The sequence below is a fragment of the Oryzias latipes genome, chromosome 5, assembly GCF_053564925.1.
Source record: "Oryzias latipes strain Hd-rR chromosome 5, Olatipes_Hd-rR_3.1".
NCBI classification, from domain to species: Eukaryota; Metazoa; Chordata; class Actinopteri; order Beloniformes; family Adrianichthyidae; genus Oryzias; species Oryzias latipes.
In genome coordinates, this window is record NC_136241.1 from 31,377,040 (window position 1) to 31,397,373 (window position 20,334).

General features: G+C 40.4%; 1 protein-coding gene across 2 annotated transcripts; it reads left to right on the plus strand.

Annotated features, from left to right (window-relative positions):
* The first annotated feature begins 763 nt into the window (after positions 1 to 763).
* Positions 764 to 19,663, plus strand: LOC101169531 (sortilin). Of its 2 annotated transcripts, none has more exons than XM_011475533.4 (20): positions 764 to 1,110; positions 6,246 to 6,308; positions 6,383 to 6,456; positions 6,542 to 6,644; positions 8,219 to 8,380; positions 8,493 to 8,566; positions 9,763 to 9,812; positions 9,876 to 10,003; positions 11,445 to 11,589; positions 12,688 to 12,843; positions 13,294 to 13,406; positions 13,993 to 14,095; positions 14,184 to 14,352; positions 14,427 to 14,611; positions 14,686 to 14,875; positions 16,665 to 16,781; positions 16,858 to 16,966; positions 17,144 to 17,259; positions 17,367 to 17,493; positions 17,573 to 19,663. In XM_011475533.4, exons 1-20 carry the CDS (start codon positions 868 to 870, stop codon positions 17,585 to 17,587), a joined length of 2,442 nt encoding a protein of 813 aa, XP_011473835.1. In that variant the 5' UTR covers positions 764 to 867; the 3' UTR covers positions 17,588 to 19,663. The 2 variants fall into 2 exon arrangements, with proteins under 2 accessions (XP_011473835.1, XP_004069319.1); XM_004069271.5 differs by having other exon boundaries at positions 17,147 to 17,259.
* Positions 19,664 to 20,334: the final 671 nt, after the last annotated feature.

The window sequence follows — 20,334 nt, forward strand, 5'->3', positions numbered from 1 at the left end:
AGCTCCTGAAGTGGATGGGAGGTTGTTTTTTTGGTTTTGCTCTTTTTTTTTAGGGCTTTGAAATGATAAACGGTCTATTACTTGGTTAAAGTTTGGCTGCTGAAAAGATTTAAACCCATGAACATTTACTAAACTTTAAAAGCGGAGAACTTGGATTTTAACATTTCAGTGGACACAGCGTGTGTTGTTTTTCAAATATAATTTTAGATCTTTATTTACAAAGTTTGCTTGTTTCATAACTGTTTAAACAACACAAAACATTTCAAACACATTTTTCCAGTTCATGTTTTAACATCAGCCTTCTTTACTTATGCATTGTGTTCAGCTTTTTAAGGTAGTTTTACTATTTTAAAGCTTTCTTTAGTCATAAACTTTAGCATTTCTTTTTATTGGAACATTTCTCCAGGAGAATGCAATTTTTTAGATTTTAGAATCTGCAGGATTATGAGTTAAAAAAACTGAGTTTATTGTGGAGACTACAATTAGAAATTAGTGTCCTTGCTATTTTAATTTAAAGTGGGTTAAACCAACCCTTTTAAAAATAATTTCTCCAGTGGTAAACAAACGATTTTATAACGCTATTTAGCCGTCAAAAAAAAGTTACGTGACACTTTCTTGAGCGTTGTCATCAAATTCGCGCTCCTGCCACTAGGGGTCACTGTAACAGCGTGAGAATGTGAAGCTCAGTTGAAGAAGAGTCATGTGGTCCAATCCGATTGCGAGTATGCCTGGTCCCGACCAATCCCGTGCCGCGGTCGATGGGATGTTTTCGAGGATGCTTTTGGAGATGAGGGGGGCATGTGGAGTCAAGTGGTGGGACAGTAGCCTCGCGCTCAGTGTCCAAAGTTTCGAAGCCCTCCGGCGGTCATGATTTGGGTGCTTTGCATTTTGTCGCTGGGGTTCATCTGGCCTGCAGCGGGCAGACATGCTCGGAACGCGGAGCACTTGTCCGGTTTGAAAAGGTTTCAGCGGGACTTTGGTGGTGATGACGATGATCGGTCTGCTGTAGAGAGCTCGGTTCTGCTGTCGCAAAGCAGTGCGGGACCGAACGATCAGACGTGCACGCCTCTGCTGGGAGTCGAGGCAGCGCTGCTGAACCACACCAGCACCGTAAGTGACTCACTGTAGACCGACGGGAGCGTTTTCTCTCCAGAGCGAGTCAGGAAGATCAAACTGTTGATAATTTAGTGGTTTTTTTGTGTGTGTGTGTGTGTGTGTTTTAAACTTTAAGTCTACACATGTCCACGCGTTTTTCCATCAAATTCAACTTTTCATTTCAATCTATCCATTTGAAATGCATTATATGAACCTATATGAGAGAAAAAATACACTTTTTAAAAGCTAATCCTTAAAAAAATTCATGGAAAACCTAAAAAGTAGTAAAATCATATTCGAAGAATTCACTTTCTGTGACTGTGAAGCCATTGAACTCTTACTTTGAAAAACCAATTAGCTTAATGATCAACCAGTGTGGTGTTCGCCCTTTAATAACATTTTATTTATTGGTTTTAATAAGGACAACTAAAACTTTTCCTTTTTGGCAAAATTACCTAAAGATAACTTTCATTCCATGAAACCAAAGTACCTCAATAAACTTCAGCATTTACAAGAGTAGATTTTGCACAAAGTTGCAAATAGTAGAGTGCTGGTGTAAAAGTTACGGTAATTAAAAATAATCATCTATTTTTAATCAATCTGTTGTATTTTCTCACGGTTATTTGGTTCCTGGCTCCACATGTTTTGTTGTTTAATTGGTCTGGATGCATGTGGGTCATCAGTCCATGTTACATCCGTTACGCCTGCTTACCCAAGGCCACGCTCGGATGAAGCTGACTGGAGGATTTAACCACCGCCAGTAATCAATGGAGATTTTTAACCTTTACAATCACAAATTAGACTTTTTTTTTCTCTCATATTGAAAATATATAGATAGATCTATCTGTATATATATAGATAGATATTTCTGCCCTTTTGTCCTGATTATGAAACTAAATTCTGTTGTTCTCACACCAGTAGTAGAAATTAAGAGACAAATTTGGAAAGTGCAAAGAGATTTTCAAGAATCAAATGTTTGTGTGAAAGTTTCATCCTTCCTGCGGTTCAACACCTTTAGCAGGAGAGGGGTTTGGGGTCTCTCCAGACGCCACTGCTCCTCCTCTTCCCCTCCTTTCGGGGCTCCTTTGAGACCCTCACAAGCACTGCTTATGTTTATCTTCCTGGCTTCGTCTGGATTCGCTGTTATCAAACTGGCAGAGCAAGATCAGACCAAACAGATCTGGGATCTGGGTCTGTGTAAATGGGCAGATCACTTCTCCGGTTGCAGTTCTAGCCCTGCTAGTCTGCTCAACACAGTCCAACTTTGTCCATTATGGTCAGTTTGTTTTTATGTTAATAATTTGCTGACCAAGACGCTTCAGAAACTTGTTTGTTGACCTCTATTTTCCCTTCATCCCTTTCTGACTTCAAAGAACCCTAAAAAAAGAAAAGAACGCTGCAGCTTTTCGCTTTTCTTGGTGGCGTTCCACACGAGGAGGGAAAGTACAGGTTTGTTGATGTTCAGGGAGAGATATGCACAGAAAGCAACAAACTAAGATCGGGTTGTTGGAAGAGACTCTTACGCTCTCGCTTTACTCTAACTGGGTGAAACAAAAAAAAACGTCTAATCTCGTACAGCAGCAAAAAAAAAAAAAAAAACATGTACAGCAGAAAGTGAAAACTGCACGGATTACAACTTTTTACTTCTGTCGCTGTCAACTGAGCGTCACAGTAATGTCATTTTGGGGTTCCGACACTATAAAACCCCTTAATCTGACCTAAAAAGTTGATGCAATTTCTAATTTGAAAATAAATTACCACATTAGAATTGATTCAAGGTAAAGTTGGGTTAAGCTATGATGACTTGTTTTTAAAAGAAATACAACAAAAAAGGAAAGAAATCTGCATAAAGGAGCCCCGCTGTAAAACTTTATACATTTTGGGATCTCGTTTGCTAATTGTGTTAAGTTCCCTCTACTGTCCCCACAAAGTATTTTAGCAAGCAGGGGCTTGCAGACGGGGATCTGCTTGGCTGGGATGTGAGCCGCTGGCTGTTGTGAATGCTGCCGTTTAAAAAGGCTGTTTTTATGACATTATGTCTTAAAAAGTAAAGGAAAGTAGCCACAGATCATCCCTAAAAGTTGTCGAGGGTTCATTGGTGCTTGAATAGCATGGACGTTTAGGGCGCACAAGTCCAAGTTCTTGTCAGGAGCCGTTGAGTTTGAAGTCCTCTGTGTGTAAACACGGTCGAAGCTGAACGCCAGAGGGAAAAAGGAGCTCTTTGTGTTGGCATCTGACCACTCAGAGTCAGCGCGCTCCCACATCCTAACTGTGTGAGTCTGCAGGGGTGCATGTTTGTTCGTGCAGAGTCTGCTGGTGGTGAGCTGCAGAGCGGGAATAAAGGAGCCCTTCTGGGGGGGGCTCTGGCCTCTAAAGCCGAACATGTGACACAGCATGAGGTCATGTCTGGACTGCGAGTCCTGAGTCAGGCATTTTTACATTGTTACCATCATTTTGTCTCTTATTTGTGGCCACTGCCGCGTTTGCAGGGAAACTTGTATTTAGTGACTCGGCTGTCCTGCTGCTTGGACTGTGGCCCTTCACGCCAGCGGCGGCGTTTCACACAGCCAGATGTGGAGAAGTGCGTCAATGCAACACAGCTGAACCTGTTATCCTGCTGCACGTCGTGAGTGCTAACATGTGGGGCCTGTTTCACTAATAATGTTTAGGCTACAAAAAACCTGCAATTTGCGGGGAGGATGCACTCTTCATGTGCATGCATTTAAAAAAAAAGAAAAGAAAGGAAAAACTGACACTGCCTGTGGAATGTCATGACTTTGCTTTATTTTACTCCTGAGCTGTGAGCTGGAAGACCTTGCTACGAATCAAAGATGTTTTGAATGTCTCCAGTCAGCTGTGCTCCTCAGTAGTTTTTATGCTTACACAGCTGATAACACCACGTCTTCTCCCTAAAATCCTACAAAAAACCCTCTTTTTCTTGCCATCTTGTCTTTTTGTTTTTATTTTTATTTTTATTTTTGTAGAAGTCAAAAATCTGGGCATGAGCAAAACCTCAAAATAGCCAAAAGCAAGAAACACACAAATTTACTCCATGTGGTAAAACATAAATATACATGAAGGCTCCGTGCAACTGTGGCCGTAATGTGTCCATTTTCCTAAATGGCATCGGATGAGCAGAAGGTCCTCCATGAAAAACAGGAAAGCAGTCCCGCTTACTTTCAGGTAGACTTCTGCCAATCAGACACACAGGAGCAGTTGACTTTTGCAAAGTCTGACCTCCATTTTCACCTTTGGTTGATCTCACTTCAGACGTGGACGCGGTTCAGCTCCAGCGGTGCAGCAAAAACGGCCGTTTAGCTGAGTTTTGGCGCCCCAGCCCTCGCTTCTGCCTCAGGGTGGGACGCTTCTGAAGCGCTGCACAACCTAAAAGGTGTGACCAAACCCAGAGTGGCTAGAAAAAGTTTTTTGGGAACTTAACAGTGTTTGTGCTGGCTCGATTGAGTTCAGGACGTTTGGCACAACTACACCTCCAACAGGGATGTGCTTCATTCTGTATGCAGCAATACAAAGTCTTCACTGACTTTTACCCTAATGGGAGGGTGGGTTGATGGGAAGTTTTTTTCTTTTCTTTGTAACTGTTCTTACCAGGACTGCATGCTGGTTAGCGTCCTTGCCTTACAGCAAGAAGGCCCCGCTTAAAATCCTGAAACCGAATCACCAATTGGGGCCTATCTGTTTTCCTCCCACTGTCCAAAACATGCTTCATAGGTGAATTGGTTACTCTAAGTTGTCCTTAGGTGTGAATGCGAGTGTGTCTGGGTGTGTGATTGTGGTGTCCCACTGGCGTCCTGTCCAGGGTGTGGCCAGGAAAGGCTCTGGCAGCCCTGCGACCCCCGAAAGGGAGAAAAACGGGTTTAGAAGATGAATGAGTGAATGTTCTGACCCACAGAAGCCATGTTGGTTCAAATCCCACTCCAATCAGCTTTTGATCTGCTTTCAAAGAGTTCCCAGTGTTTTCATTGTTATTATGCCGTTTTCAGTCTAAATCTAAAAACCGGTTTAGTTTTCTAGGACATAGTTTCTGATCATTGAGCTCATTGTGAACCGTTGCCATGGAGTAAGCCCATCCCCACTTCCCGTCACCAATCAGTTTACACTCTCTCCCACTAAATCACAGCCCTTCATTATCACTGCAACACTGGAGCTATTCAGATATACAAATGGGAGGCAGATGCCAGACATGGAAAGCAATGACGTACATGGATCTAGTTGTCTGCAAGTTTGTCTGATGCATCAGAATGGAGCGGCGCATGGAGCAGCACATTTTTTTGTGTGTCTGCTCCTGATTCATAAAGATTTTAACCATTTTAAGCGTAAGTGTATTTATAAATGTCCATGAAAATGCCACAAGAACACGTGGAAAACCCCATTTTTATTGGAGTGGGTCTTTAAAAGATAATCAGGACCTAGAAAAGCTCCACTAAACCGTCGAACAGTACAGAACAGGATTTTTTATTTTGCTCAACAGATTGGACAGAAGGCTAGAAACAGAACAAGTCCTATAGGGGTTAAAAAGACTCCAGATGGATGGCGGGAGAGCGTGGTGAGGTGACTGATGCCGAGGAGACGGAAACTCTTGTTCACCGGGCTGGACAGCCAGGAGCAGGCAACTTCCCAGCGGGCTTGTTTACAAGGAGTTTCCAGCGGGAAAGCGACAGGCCTTTTCTGTTCTCCGCAGAGCTGGGCTCACCTTGTAAACACCTCCGCTCCTCTGGCTGAAGACGAGAAGGCAGAGTCCTTCCTGTGGGTCCGGACGGTGAGGCCTGTGGCTGTCAGAGCACACCATGCCACACTGAACTGATGGGAATGCTGGTTGTGGTGAACACATCCACATAATTTGCACATTTTGAACTCACGTGAACAGTAATGTGACCTTTTTGTCCATGTTTTGAGTAGAAAACAGGCTTCTGTAGCTTTTTTCTGACTTTGGTTTTGTGATTTAGGCAGGAATGTAGGTCACACATGCAGAGTGCATCCAAATGGCTGAGAAACCTTGGTCAGTGTGGACGTTCTGTTCTCTCTCTTGTTGTATCCGAAGCACAGGAACCCCCCCCCCCCCCCCCCCCTGCTCTCCTGCACTGTTCTTAAGTGTTTGTGTGTGAAGGTCTGCCTGCTTTCTTCTGTTTCAGTTCATGTTCAAAGTGCGGACAGCGGGGTCGCTGTCGCTGGCCTGGGTGGGAGATGGAACAGGGGTACGTTGGTTTATTTGCTTTGCAGTGGGAGAAAAGGGATGCTCTTCCAGACTTGAGATGCCCTTCTCTTGCAGGTTCTGCTGGTGCTGACGACTTTTCACGCGCCGTTCCTGCTGATGCGCTTTGGCCAGTCGAACCTCTACAGGAGGTGAGGAATGCGTGCCTGTGAAGCGCAGAGACATTTGACAGTGGAGGGTTTTGAGTGATTAAGTGCCAGCCTGTCTGTGTGTCAGTGAAGACTACGGGAAAACCTTCCGAGATGTGACTGACCGGATCAACCACACCTTCATTCAGTCAGAGTTTGGCATCTCCGTCAGTCCGGATCACTCTGGGAAGGTGAGCTTTTTTCAGGACAGTCACTGAATGTAGGCAAAGAAAAAGAAAAAATGTAATAGCTGCCTACTTTTAGATCTATTTGTAATGGCATTTCAATTAATTTCCTTTTCAAAACCAGGATTCTGGAGTTTTATTTCTGGTTATAAGTGAGAAAATCTGAACTGGAACTAGCAGAATTTTGTTTAATAAGATTACTGATAATAAGTAGTAATGTCCTGGCCTTTTAAGACAAAATTAAATCTGAAAATTAGCTTTAAGCACTCAAGTCATTTGCTCTGATAATTGGAAATATTATGTCTTAAAATAAGTGAGGGATGCTTAAAAAAGAGTTCTATATCTTTTACAGTAGGTTTTATACACTTTATCCCCTAAAATATCCTACTTTTGATGCTACTACAGTTCAATTAGTTTTTAACTATAATCATAAGACTAGAGTTACACATTTTAACATAAATTTGTCTTATAAATGATATGTATACTGCAAAAAAAGGTAGTTTGAAAATGGGAGAACAATAATCTTTTGAAGAAAAATCATTAGAAAAAGAAGTAAAACTATCTTTCCATGCAGCAAGTCGTTTTTACTTAACAAGATATCCAAATCTAAAAACAAGGAGTTCCACAAAAGCATTCAATAAGGACAAAAATAAGCTAAAAATGTAAAATACAACCCAGTAATAAGTGTGTTTTTGCTATTTCTAAGCAAATAGTTTGTATTTTTTTATTTATTTTTATGTTCCTAATTGTAGTTCAATTTAAAGTCGGTGACAGAAAACTAGAGTGATAAGTGGAAATGACTCATTTTAGAACAAAACAAGAACAAAATGAGAATAATACCTGAGTAAAAGTTGGCCAATCTTAATAAATCCTCATAAATTTAAAACTAGCACTTTCTCTTGGAACATAAATCTAATTCCTTCTTTTCAAAATAATGTTGATGAATGCCACCCTAACTTGTCAACACTTATTGAATAAAAAAAAACATCCTTAAAAGTGAAACCAAAAATCAACGTGTTTTTGAGTCTTAAAAATAAATTTTTTCTGTTGTCAAGATCATTGAGCAAAAGTATTTTGACTCATTTGAAAAACAATGTCCGTATAATTAGATCCTAGCTCTTAATCAGACAAAAAAGATCTTGAATGCTGATTTTAAGAAGCGCTTGGAAAGTGTAGAGCAAATAAACGTTAAAATAATTTAGTTTGCTGTGTTTTGGAGTCAAATGAAACTTTCTAGTTTTCCCCAAATCTGTTCCTTGAAATAAGACCATCACAAATAAAACGTCGGCTAAAAATAGAATTTGAAGTAATAGAATAATATAGCAATAGTAATAGAAATAGTAAAAATAGTAATAGAACACCAATAGAATATGAAGTAAAGAAAATGCGGTTTCATTAGAGATATTACCTAATATAAGATTTATTTAGCATCAAATTAATCAAGATATTCAAGATTTGTTGATTTAAAGTTACTAGTAAGTTAGTTTAGTTATATATCAAGAGTAAAAGGATTAAAAAAAAAACTGCTTACGAGCAACATATTTGTTCTGACCGATGATGTCACGACGTTCTGCTTTCAGGTGCTCCTGACCGGTGACGTGTCTGGGTTTGGACGCTTTCGGCTCTTTCGCTCTCGGGACTTCGGCCTGTCCTTTGCGCAGAGCGATCTACCGTTTGAGCCTCTGATTCAAATGCTCTTCAACCCCGAGGACTCCAACACCCTCCTGACGCTCAGTATCAGGGTCAGCAGAGCTCCACCAAACGCTCCAGAACAAGAAAAAATGGGCTTTATTTGCCAAGTGGACGCTAAAATAAACACCCAATTCTTTCATTGACTGAGTATTTTTCCTCTAGCTGGACCTTTGGCTGTCAGAAGACTTTGGCGCCACCTGGAGAAAAATCCACGACAGTGTTTGTTTGGTCAGATGGTGAGAATTTCTCGGCACATTGTTAATGCGATTTTTATAGTAATAATAAGGTGTATCTCTGTTAAACTAAAAACAAACATCACGTTGGGTATGTTTTGTGGTGAAAATGTTCTAAAATTTCATGATAATTTTCTTGGTAAATCTAAAATCCCACTTGGATTTTGGGAATTAAAATGTTGACACTTTTTAAGTTTCGTTTGGAACTTCAGTTTTTGGCTTTCGTGGTGGCCTGGACCCTTTTGCATGGAGAAGTTTAAACAGCTTTGTATCTCTGTCAGTCAGAGAACACTCCAGAACATTTCCCTTTCTTCTTGCATTCTTTTACCAATCCGATCTGCCAAACTGTGAGATGCCGTCCTGCAGGATCTCTGCTGTCAGGGAAGCATTTCAAAAGCACGTTTAGTCAAGTAGGAAGATTTTTGAGCAAAACAGTGGAAACCAGGACGCCCCTCCTTTGAGAAAACCGCCTCAGATCTGAGTCTCATCACAAAGATGAGGAATTTGTTTTGTGTGCTGCTAAAACGAGCAGATTAAATCTTTTTCAGGTGCTGAATCAGATTCAGCAGCTGTTGAAGGATGCCAGAGGTTCAGATAAAGCTCGCTGGAGAACGCGTGAACTTCATTCTTCGTCTTGATTGCATACGTTTGATTTTAGGAAAACCCATATTACAGTAGGAAAAGTTTATCAGAAGTTGCCCACAATGTGTGTTTCAATTGTGAGGTTTATTTGAATAAGGACCAAAAACTTGTAGCTACGTTTCTGCTCCAAGACAAATGTGTGTTTTTCCAGCTGATTTTTCTCAGCGCCGTTCACAGCCCTCAGGAGACTGCCTCGTCTGCGTCGTAGGCCTCAGCAGCCTGAAAAGCACGGCAGCGCGCCGCCGTCAGGGCGATGGTTGCCGTCAGATTCAATCACAAGTCAGTCACGGCGTCTTATCCAGCTGATCTGCGCAGCTTGAAAACCGCCGTCCCGTCTGGCTGCTAACAAAACCTCAGCAGGCTTGGAGCACAGCCGGCGGGGGGGTTAATATGCACTCTGGTCTCTCACACACACACACCACTTTGATGGAACCAAAACCATAATATGTGATGTCTGCTAATTAAAGTTGAACTCAAACAACTTTTAGATGCAGTAAAAATGGAAAAAGTCTTGTCCTTTTAATTCCTGTCTTGATCTTTTTTTTCTCAACCCTCAGGAGCTCAAGGAACACCATCTACTTCACCACCAGCAACAACGTCTCCTGCAGTAAGTGAGGAGGAGATCTGCATCGCTTTTCAGATTCAGAGTACAAGTTGTTTTTCCCGTCAGGTGAAAAGGGAATGCTAGAGTTAAAGAAAACCCTCAACTACGGCAGAAGTTTCCAAACCATCGCAACCAGAGTTTACTCCTTTGCTTTGGGAGGAAAGTTTGTCTTCGCCTCCATCATGACAGGAACGGTATGTGCTGCTTGTGTCGGTCGGTGTGTTACAGCTTCCTGTTAGGACTGTGAGGAAGAAAAAAAACAGTATCAGGATGGCTCAGCCATCAATCATTGCACAGATGTTTTATTTTTTATTTATACCAATTTTAGGTCCCAAAAGAAATGAGTATTTTACATTTTTTAGACATATTTTCATCTTAACTTGGCAGCAGAACATCATAAATTTCCTCTTGCTGCCTCCCTTCTTTGTATTTTAAACCTTTAAAGACTGGGGTTGGTTGCTTTAGTAAAAAAAAAGAAAAAGACTGCCATAAATGAGGAATCTGTAACTGAATATCTTCTTGAGAGCATACTTGACATTTCAATGTGTTGATGGTTGCATTTTGATGGGAATGCAGCTGGCATTGATGGGACACAGATGGCTCACATCTCGGCCAATAGGAGAGGCTCTTTCCCGTCTGCTGTTGTAAAAGAAAAGCTTTTGCTCTGGAAGAGGGGAGGTTGCCTTCCTCCTACTGTTTGCTAAGAAACAGATAATCACAAGGTTCTCCAACTTTTAATCACTTTGTGCTCATCTAAAGTGACCCCCCTCCTCAGGTGTTAAAGACCCACTCCAATGGAAACGGTGTTTTGGGTGTTTTTAACATTTTTCTGATAATGGACATGTATTAAGAAAATTAAGGCTTAAAATTTGCATTTCTGAGTATTTCTTTATTCAAATCATTGAGAATCATCAAAGGGCTGTAAGCTAGTGGGAGAGCATGTAAACAGAGCTCTCGGTAGCGGGGAGAGGAATGGGAGGGGCAGAATTGCTCCGTGCCACCAAGTCAGAGGGGAATTTCTAATGACCTCCTTCGGTTTTGTAGAAATTCTGGCTAGAAAATGTCCGAGGGTTTTTGGTTTCGGCTAAAAACTGCCTGATCATCAAGAAAGGATCACCGGGAATGCTTTTACAGTAGATCAAGGATGATTGGAGCGGGACTTAAAAAGGGGTCTGCTTTGGATTCTTACAAATAGGATTTAATAAATTAATCCGAATATTTGTAAAATGTAAAAGGTTTCATGAACTTTTCATCTCTCCCTGTTGCGACTGTGATAAATGAAATCTTTTACTTCCATTTGACAAAAAAAGAGGCATCAGAATGAGTCGTTCATCAACCATTGGACAGATTTTAACTTAATTAAATATTCAAACAGACTTTTATTTCATGTATTGCCTCATTAATTATTGTGGTTCCAACACCATATAATTTAATGCTTCAAATAAGAAATAATAATAATTAATAAAAAATATTTATAATAATTATTATTATTATTATTAATATAATGTGATGCTTTTGTTTTGGTTAGGGTTTTTAAACAAGGCTTGCCATGCTATGATGTTTTTATGTCTGTGGAGCAAATAGAATTATTGATATGCTGCAAAAATATAATGAATGAATTTCTGTGTGATTTAGGGCACAGAGCGCACAATCCATGTGTCTGTGGATGGAGGAGGGCACTGGAACATGGCTCAGCTTCCGACTGCAACCAACCAGCAGTTTTATTCTTTTCTTGCTGCCAATCAGGACATGATATTCATGCATGTGGACGACCCTGGAGGTTAGAGCACCAGCAACAACAACAACAAAGATGCAGCGTTCGAAGCGCAACAGCATGACTACAGTGCAGTTTTGCTGTGATTCCTTTTTTGGTTTTGCTCTAAATTTTAGAGACATTTCAAGAGGGAAGTTGGGGTTGTAGAATTGATCTACATGTATGACCCAAGAAGACCCCTATTAGAGCTCCCAGCTTACTGCATTCTGCAGTATTTGAATTAAATGTAAAGTTTATTCAGCAAATGAGGCTAAACCAAACATGGGGATGCATTTTGTCAATGACAAGGGCTCACAACGAGAAGAAGAATATTTATTATTACAGACTCAAAGTCCATTTGCCACAATACATACAAAACACATAAAAGACTTAAGGAGAAAAAAAACATTCATGATAGTACAAATATAATACGGTGATAAGTATCATAAACTTAAAAATAGACTAAAACTATTGCTGACTAAGAAACTTAGAAGTTTAAAAAAGGCGACCGTACCAAAACCTCCAAATAGGGGATTGGTATCTAAAAGTGCTGTACCTTACATTGGTCAAAGTTATTTGAAGACGATAAATAAAACCATAGATAAAATGTCTCAACAAAGCTTGGAGAGTATTAACTAGTATTGCGCTGCACCACCGTGGCAGTTGGGATCAAATCTTTTAGGCGTCAGTATAGGCTACCTGCAGCCTCCTCCTGCTGGATGCCCTGTAGTTGGTCCACAGGTGGGCAGTATACAATGGAGTGCAGTAAGTTTTGAATAGACTCATTTTAAGCATGTCTGCTTGAGCATATAAAACACACAGTTGTCTGTAGATATCATCATCGGTAAATTTATCATTGATGATATGTCTAAGATATTTCACTTTGTGACATACATTAAGACCAGAATCAGAGAGTTTAAAAGCAGGAAAATTCAATGTAAAATCATCCTTTGCATGACAAATATCCTTTTTAAAACCAAACCATCATCTGACAGTTCTGTTTTGCTTTAGATTTACAGGAGATTAGAGGTAGCACTAGAATTTAGATTACAGAGAGTCAACAGAAGCCAAAGAATTATCCAATTAACCAAAGCTGTGAAAATGTGTGTGTGCTCTGTTGAACAGACACTGGGATAGGAACTATCTACGTGTCGGACGACAGAGGAATTGTCTTCTCCAAGTCTCTGGAGCGCCACCTCTACACAACCACAGGAAGTGACACCGACTTCACCACCATCTCCTCGCTCAGGGGTGTCTACCTGACCAGCATCCTCACAGAGGGTGAGCCTCCCACTAGCTTTCATTCCTTCACACATCCAACCCAACTTTTCCAGGTGCAACAGAAATGGCGAGCAGTATTGTCAGCTCAGACGAGGAAAACATGAATCTGTTTGTCTACAAGTGGGTGCATCAGAATGGAGCACAGCAGGGAGCCTGCGGCCAGCCCAGCGTATTTTCTACGTCACAAATAAGATCTTTTTCAAACTGCATTTTTCGTCTGCTCCTGATTCACAACGATTTGAATAAAGAAACACTTAGAAATGCAATTTTAAGCTTAATTATTTTTTTAAATATTTTTCCTCCATCATCAGAAACATGCCAAAGGAACATATGCGTTTTCATTGAAGTGGGTCTTTAAAACTATCGGTTTTTCAGTGCAAAGTCAACAATCGACTGTTTCTGGAACTCTTCAGAATGGTCTTTACAGACTCTGTTGTGCTCTCGGTGCAGATGGTGTGGTGGAGACGGTAATCACGTATGACCAGGGGGCAAAGTGGCAGACCCTGCGCAGACCTGAGAACAGTCAGTGTGGCTCTGACACTTCAACCAACAGAGCCAACACAGTGAGACATCTTTTCCCCTCAAACATGCTCTCCTCTTGTTGGTTGTATCCGAATCCCATTCCTACTCACTACATAGTGCACTCTATAGTGCGTTTGCCATTTTGTAGTGATGTCCGAATCTACAATTCCAAAATCGAGTGCCCTAGAAATGTCCCAGAAGTCTCTTCGAAAAACCAGTGTTCATCGATGCTCAATAAATTGGCGACTGTAGACCACAATGCATTGCTTCTGAACAATTTATGCCAAAAAAATGTATTTAAATGTATTTTTTTCTATAAACCTTGAGCATTTTTATCTTCCGAAGACAGTGGACTCATAAATAATCCTTGCAAAATGCTCATATCAATGAGATTTTAACTTTGTGAAATCGATGATGTCATATCCACTGTTAAAAAAAAAAAGAATAAATTTTAAAAAGTAGTGAGCATGGTGTCCGAATTGCTTTTAAAATTCAGGGCACTACATAGTGCCGCACTATATCGTTTTTTTTGGTAGTTAGGGGTTAGGGTGGGAATTCGGACACGGCCACAGTCTTGTTTGCTCAGTTTGATCTCATCCATTCATGCCACTGCTTTTCTCGTTACAGTGCAGACTTCATATCCACGCCTCTTACAGCACCACCATGAAGATGAACGTCCCCATGCTGCCTCTGTCCCAGCCCAATGCCGTGGGCCTCATCCTAGCCCACGGTAACCAAAGCAACAAAACCATACAGAGATCTCTGACCGCAGATGCTCTCCAAATTTTTCCTGAACCACACTCCCCTCCTGTCTCTAGGCAGCCTCGGAGACGCAGAGTCCACTCTCTTCCCTGACGTGTATGTGTCCGACGATGGGGGCTACACGTGGATGCTGGCTCTCAAGGGCCCCCATCACTATGCCATACTGGACTCTGGAGGCCTGCTGGTAGCAGTGGAACACACCAACGCCCTAGTCAACCAAATAAAGTATTAACTTGTCCTGTATTTTTTGACTTTTTTGTATTGTTGTGAAGTTCTCATGTTCTCATGCATATGTGCAGATTCTCCACAGATGAAGGCCAGTGCTGGCACACGTACAACTTCACCAACGACCCGTTACACTTCAGCGGCATGGACAGCGAGCCCGGCTCTCGCTCCATGAACGTCAGCCTGTGGGGCTACAGGAATGACTTCAGTAAATGGGTGGTGGTCACCATAGACTTCAAAAAGCTTCTCACCAGGGACTGTGAGTACACGAGGAAAGTGATGAGCGCACGTTTTGATAGTTGCATAGGAGTCCTGACCGGTGTGGCTCTGCAGGTGATGACGGGGACTACGTGGAGTGGCTGGCTCATTCTGCAGACCGAAGCGGATCGAGCGATGGCTGTGTGCTGGGATATAAGGAGACCCTCCTGCGTTTGAGGAAAGACTCCGTCTGCTGGAATGGGAGAGACTTTGTGGTCAGAAGGAAGCCGTCCCCCTGTCTGTGTACAGAGGTGGATTATCACTGGTAGGCCCTCTTGTTTGGACTTTCTCCTTTTATGCAGCAGAAACTTTTCACATTAGATGAAAAGTTTACTTCATTTTGTTCTCGGGTCTCTTTGGAGGAACACGTATGTATATTTAGCACGCTTATGCTACATCTACAAATACAGCTGCCGCTGAGCGATGGGAATGCATCGGCAGAAGCTTCAAGATTTTATGCCGCAACCCTATTTTTTTTTTTCTTTGTAAATCGTTGGCGTGCTCACAAAAGTAAACGGCGGCAGTCAGGCGGAGATGACGTCATTACGAAATCGGCTAATGGCAGCCGGATTGTCAGCCGGCAGCAGTTCTGATTGGACGATGTGTAAATATGTCTAGATGGCAGCCGTCCACATCAAACGCCACCGGTCGCCATCTGCCCAGTTGTCAGGGGGTATATAAAAAGTGGGCCATTCTGCACCAACGCTCATTCGGATCTCAGATTTTGAGCAAACAATATAGCCTTACCAATTTACACATTTTTAGACAACATGCCTCTCAGGAAACCCAGCGAGGGCAACGCCCCAGCGCCCAAAACCAAGGTCCAAGCGGTCCACCCACAGCAAGAGTCCTCATTGGATGAAGAGTCTCCCCATTTTTTTGCAGGACCCACGGTGCCTGGGATCGCCCCCCTGGCTAATGTCAACAGCCCTTGTCCGGTGCACCCGCTGCTACCGTATGATTTCTAACAATTAGATGGTGGCAGTGGGACGGCAGCACGTTTGGAGAGTGGCAGTCTGAAATCAACTGATCTGTAGACGTTTTTGGGGACCCTGAAGACTCTCCTGTCCGTCACTCTGCTGCCTTCCTGCCACCCGCTTGTCACTGGACTGCCACCGCACGACCTCAATATGTGCCCAGGCGGCGACTGGCTGATGTCAAACAATTGTCCGTCTGTAAAAATGTAAAACTTTTTCTTAAAACCTCCATGGCCACCGCGCCGTGTAAAAATGCGACTTCCACCTCCCAAATACAAATGCTGGAGGACAGCCACAAGCTGAGTTTACTGAAAAACTGGCATTTTGGAATATGTGACCGTAGTCTTGAATTGTAATGTAGACTTTTTGTTCATTGCTTTTAAATCAAATGCATTAGAAGGATTAAATATGAAATAATAGGAATAATTGCAACATTTGATTTAAATCTCTTTAGTACAACCCCAGCTTCTTTTTTTTAACAGATAGTTTTCATTATATTAAACAATGATTATCCAAAAACCTATATTCTGTATAATAATTTTTAATTTATACTGCACAAATCACACTAATCAAGATTTAGCAGTTTAAAGGTTTATAACAAAGAACAAAATATTGTGAAAAAAACAGGCAAAGCTCCACTTATGTTTCAAGGATTTATTCCAAGGGTTGTCACAATTAGGTGTGGTTACTCTTGTTTGTTTTAGTGCTTTTGAAACTTTTGAAACTTTACATTTTGAATGAAAACTACATTAATGGGGGTGTTTGTGTCATTTCTGCTACATTGTAAACAGACGATGTGATATGCAAATGCATCTGTGTTACAGTAAGATCACAAACTTACTGTACGCCCACCGCTCCATTTGGTTTGGTAATGATGCTATGAAATTTGTCGGAGGGATAATTTTTATTTTCATTTTCTGATGGCTCCAATAGATCGACGGACATAAAGTGATTTCTGTCACATTATAACTGAAATCAATTTTTCTTTAGGGAAAAAAAGGCTTTATTATTATTTCATGAATAAATAGAACTGTGATCTGTAAATCTGTGTGGAACTGGTGTGGTTTTGTGTTACAGCGACTTTGGGTTTTACCGACCGGAGAACAGCAGCGAGTGTGTGATGCAGGAAGAGGTGAAGGGCCGCGCTCTGGAGTTCTGTTTAAATGACACCGCTGAACAGCTGCAGACCAGTGGGTAAGGGCGATTGCCGTTTCCGTGAAGAAACCGAGACCTAAAGCAGGTTTCAGCAGTTGACGGTCTCTGTTTTTAGGTACAGGAAAATTCCAGGTAACCAGTGTGAAGGAGGCTTTCAGCCCACCAGGAAGGAGACTGACCTCGGAAAGATTTGCACTAGTGATGCTCTACATCCAAACTTTCTGGTCAGTGGTGCTTTAATAACCAACCAGCCAGTTTTTACATGACCAAAAACGATTTGAGTGAATCCATTCCTGAATGAATTCAGCTCTGTTTTCATCCCTTATGACCCAATAACTAGTAATGCATCCGCCATGTTTACCATTATTTAATGTCCATACAATTAAGGATGTTCCTCCCAGCAGACCGACAACAGTTCACTGAACGCCGTTGCCATTGCGATGGTCGTCATAGCGATACTCCTGACGAGTGCTCTGGCTGGAGTTTGGCTGGTAAAGAAATACGTTTGTGGAGGCCGGTCAGTGAATTGTTTGGGTTTTTTTCGTTTTTACCTCAGAACTCGCATTTTGAGTTTTTCTGTCGATCTTCAGTGAGTTCTATGTGTCAACTGTTCGTCATCCTCAGGTTCCTCGTGCACAGATACTCTGTAATGCGAGAAAGCGTGGAAGCAAACAAAATTGAAGGAGTTGATGATGTGGACACCCAGTACATGGAAACTGCAAAGGCTCAGTTCAACGAAGACTCAGATCAGGTTGGTGGTGTAACGTTAACAGTTGTTTTGGCTCTATTGGAAAAGAAAGATATAACTTTGGATTTGTTTCCCCCCTCAGGACCTGTTAGATTAGGATTTTTACCAGCTTTCCTGATGACTGAGCATTCCTGTTGCTCCCACATGCTGACTAACATCCGTGTACCTGCCCTGACGTGGTGGAAGGACTCTTCTTGTTTTAGGTTTTACAAACAGGCTATTTTAAAAGGGTGGGGGCAAATTTAGCACAACAGGGCTGACTTGAGAACTCATGTTTGTTTTGGCCACAGAAAGTTCTGGAAACAACATTAAGGGTGGAAGAGAATTTTATTTCCCTTGTTGGCTTGCAGAAAAAAGATGCACTGCTCACTATGCAAACAATGAATGGAACATGTGGGGCTAAAAGACGGGTATATTACAGAACACAATTTGAATTTTTAGTTTTTCCCATATATAAATAGTTGTGTTTTTGTGCATTGTGGGCCATTAAGATCAATCCCACCATTCACTAAAAGAGGAATCAAAAAATTGCTCTTTGTTTCCAGGCCTATTATAAGCTCATCTTTGGGGTTTCTTTATGACGTATATCCTAAATAAATTTAGAACAATTGTTTGTTTTTTTGTTTTGTTTTTTAATCCAGAAGTTAGCATGTTGCATTAGCAAAAACTCAAATAGCCCAAAAATATTATTTTATTTCTAAAACACATTTAAAAGAATTTTAACAAACATAAAATGACAATCAAATAAGGCATGAGTGCCAAAACATCTCATCATTTATCAGCCTTTATTAAGACTGAAATGTTTGTTCGTTTTTTTCAAAAATCTGCATTTATTAAAAAACAGACAATATACATCCTCAAATCTCATACAGATCTTTTATTTTTATCATGCGCCAACAAGCAATTTTTTTATTTAAAGAAAACACACATTTTCCCATATTTCTTTTTACAACATTCTAAGTTAAAACCACTTTTTTCGTGAGTAAACAAAGGTAAACTTTAGCTTATAATTGTTAAGGAAATTGCATAGAACTAATACTACAAAAAAAGATTCATTGAAATTGCAATTATGACTTAATTGGCTGAGATTTATTAAACTTTTGTTAAATGGTACATTTATTTGTAATACATACATAATACAAGTTATACAAGGTATTTTTGTTTTTATTGTGGCCAGATTGTGAAACCATTTAAGGGGAAACACAGACGGATCTGAACATGTGCCGTTCGGGACGTTTCTGGTCAGAATATGTGAATATGACTGATGGAAAGTACGGCCAAGATCAAGAGCAAAGCTTGTTAGGTTTTGGTTTTTATAGTACATGAAACTGGTTGCAAACTACATTAGCAGCCAGTTTCCTCTGCTCTCCTGCATGTGCGGCGAAAAGGAAAGACTTGAATTGTTGCCAAAGCACTTTTGCCCCTGGATTTCTGAAAAGGGGAAACCTGACTTTAGCCCTGCATTTTACCAGTACGTATATGAAGATGATGCAAACACAAGCCTGTACTTGAACTGTTTGTTACTTTTATTAACATAAGGTACCATGTTTTTAATGTTTTTGTTTTGGGTTTTTTTTTCCTGGCATGTCCTTTATCTGTGGACAAAGATATTATATATTTTCTCAATGATCATAATCATTAAAGTAATAACTGTGAAAAGAACAAGGCAATTATTTCTGTAAACAGACTCATACTGGTTATGGTATGGTTTCTCTATGATGTATAATCTCTTGGCAGTTCCAGTATTACAGTAACAGATTAGCAGATCTGGCTACGTCTGGTTTATAATTATATTTTATTAGATTAAAAAGATTTTGCATGTTTTTTCCTTTTGCCGACATTTCAGCTTCTAGCAGTGCAAGATCTGGATTTTTGCCAACATTCAGGTTTTGTTTTCTCCCATCAGCAGAAGCAGTATTCCAGTAGATAAGCTATTATCAACATACGACAGGCTTCATGTTGAGGCATTTTCTCAATTAAGGGACATTTCTCAGTCAACAAAACTCATAAAACAAAGGCTTTCTCATTTAAACAATGGTCAGAATAAGCAAGCCAGTTATTTACTGGATTCAACTACTTGTTTTTGCACTGTTTCTCCAGATCTGTGAACTTATTGGTTTTCTGGTACAAAAACTCTTTGTAAAGTTTTAATAAAGTTTGCATTGTTCTCTTTTTTGGTCTTGTTTTGTTGATTCTAGATAATCAGAGTTATTGGGCTTTAAACAAACATGCTGCTTGTTTCGTTCTTTCTTAGCACACAGCACACCCAGATATAAACATTGGTATATGAAACAGCAGTTGAACAGACAACAACTAATCATAGATACAATAAATTACATATCTGAAAACAAAATGGAGGAAAAAGGTGACTGTTTTCTTTAAGTTTTATTCTTGGACTACCATATTCACTCTTAATTATGATAGAGACATTTACAAAGTTATACTAGAACAAAAAAAAACTTCTCAAAAGTGAAATAAAGAAAAGCAAACTGCATTGGTGTTAATAAAACAGGATTACCTTTGACAAATGAGATAAATGTGCCTTAAAAATTAAATTACTTTACGTATCTTCAATCCTGTAATTTTTAGTTTGTTAAAAAAACATTAAAATACAATAAAAAACGTTATAGAAAATGTACTTATGTTTGCAGCAGCCTATTTTTATTAAAAAAAATTTAACTGCAAAACATATCTTTAGCTCAGTTGGAGTGGGAATTATAAACATGCTTCTTCCCATTTCTTTTCAAGCAATAAATCAAACTCTACTTGACTTTAGTTTATAATCCTATGTAATGAATCTAATGTGAATCTGTTGTGTACTGCAGGCATCATTGCAAAAATATC

Coding starts and splice junctions, on each gene's coding strand:
- LOC101169531 (XM_011475533.4), top strand. CDS start 868: ATGATTTGGGTGCTTTGCATTTTGTCGCTGGGGTTCATCTGGCCTGCA. Junction 6,309..6,382: donor GGGTGGGAGATGGAACAGGG/GTACGTTGGTTT, acceptor CTTCTCTTGCAG/GTTCTGCTGGTGCTGACGAC. Junction 8,567..9,762: donor AGTGTTTGTTTGGTCAGATG/GTGAGAATTTCT, acceptor CTCAACCCTCAG/GAGCTCAAGGAACACCATCT.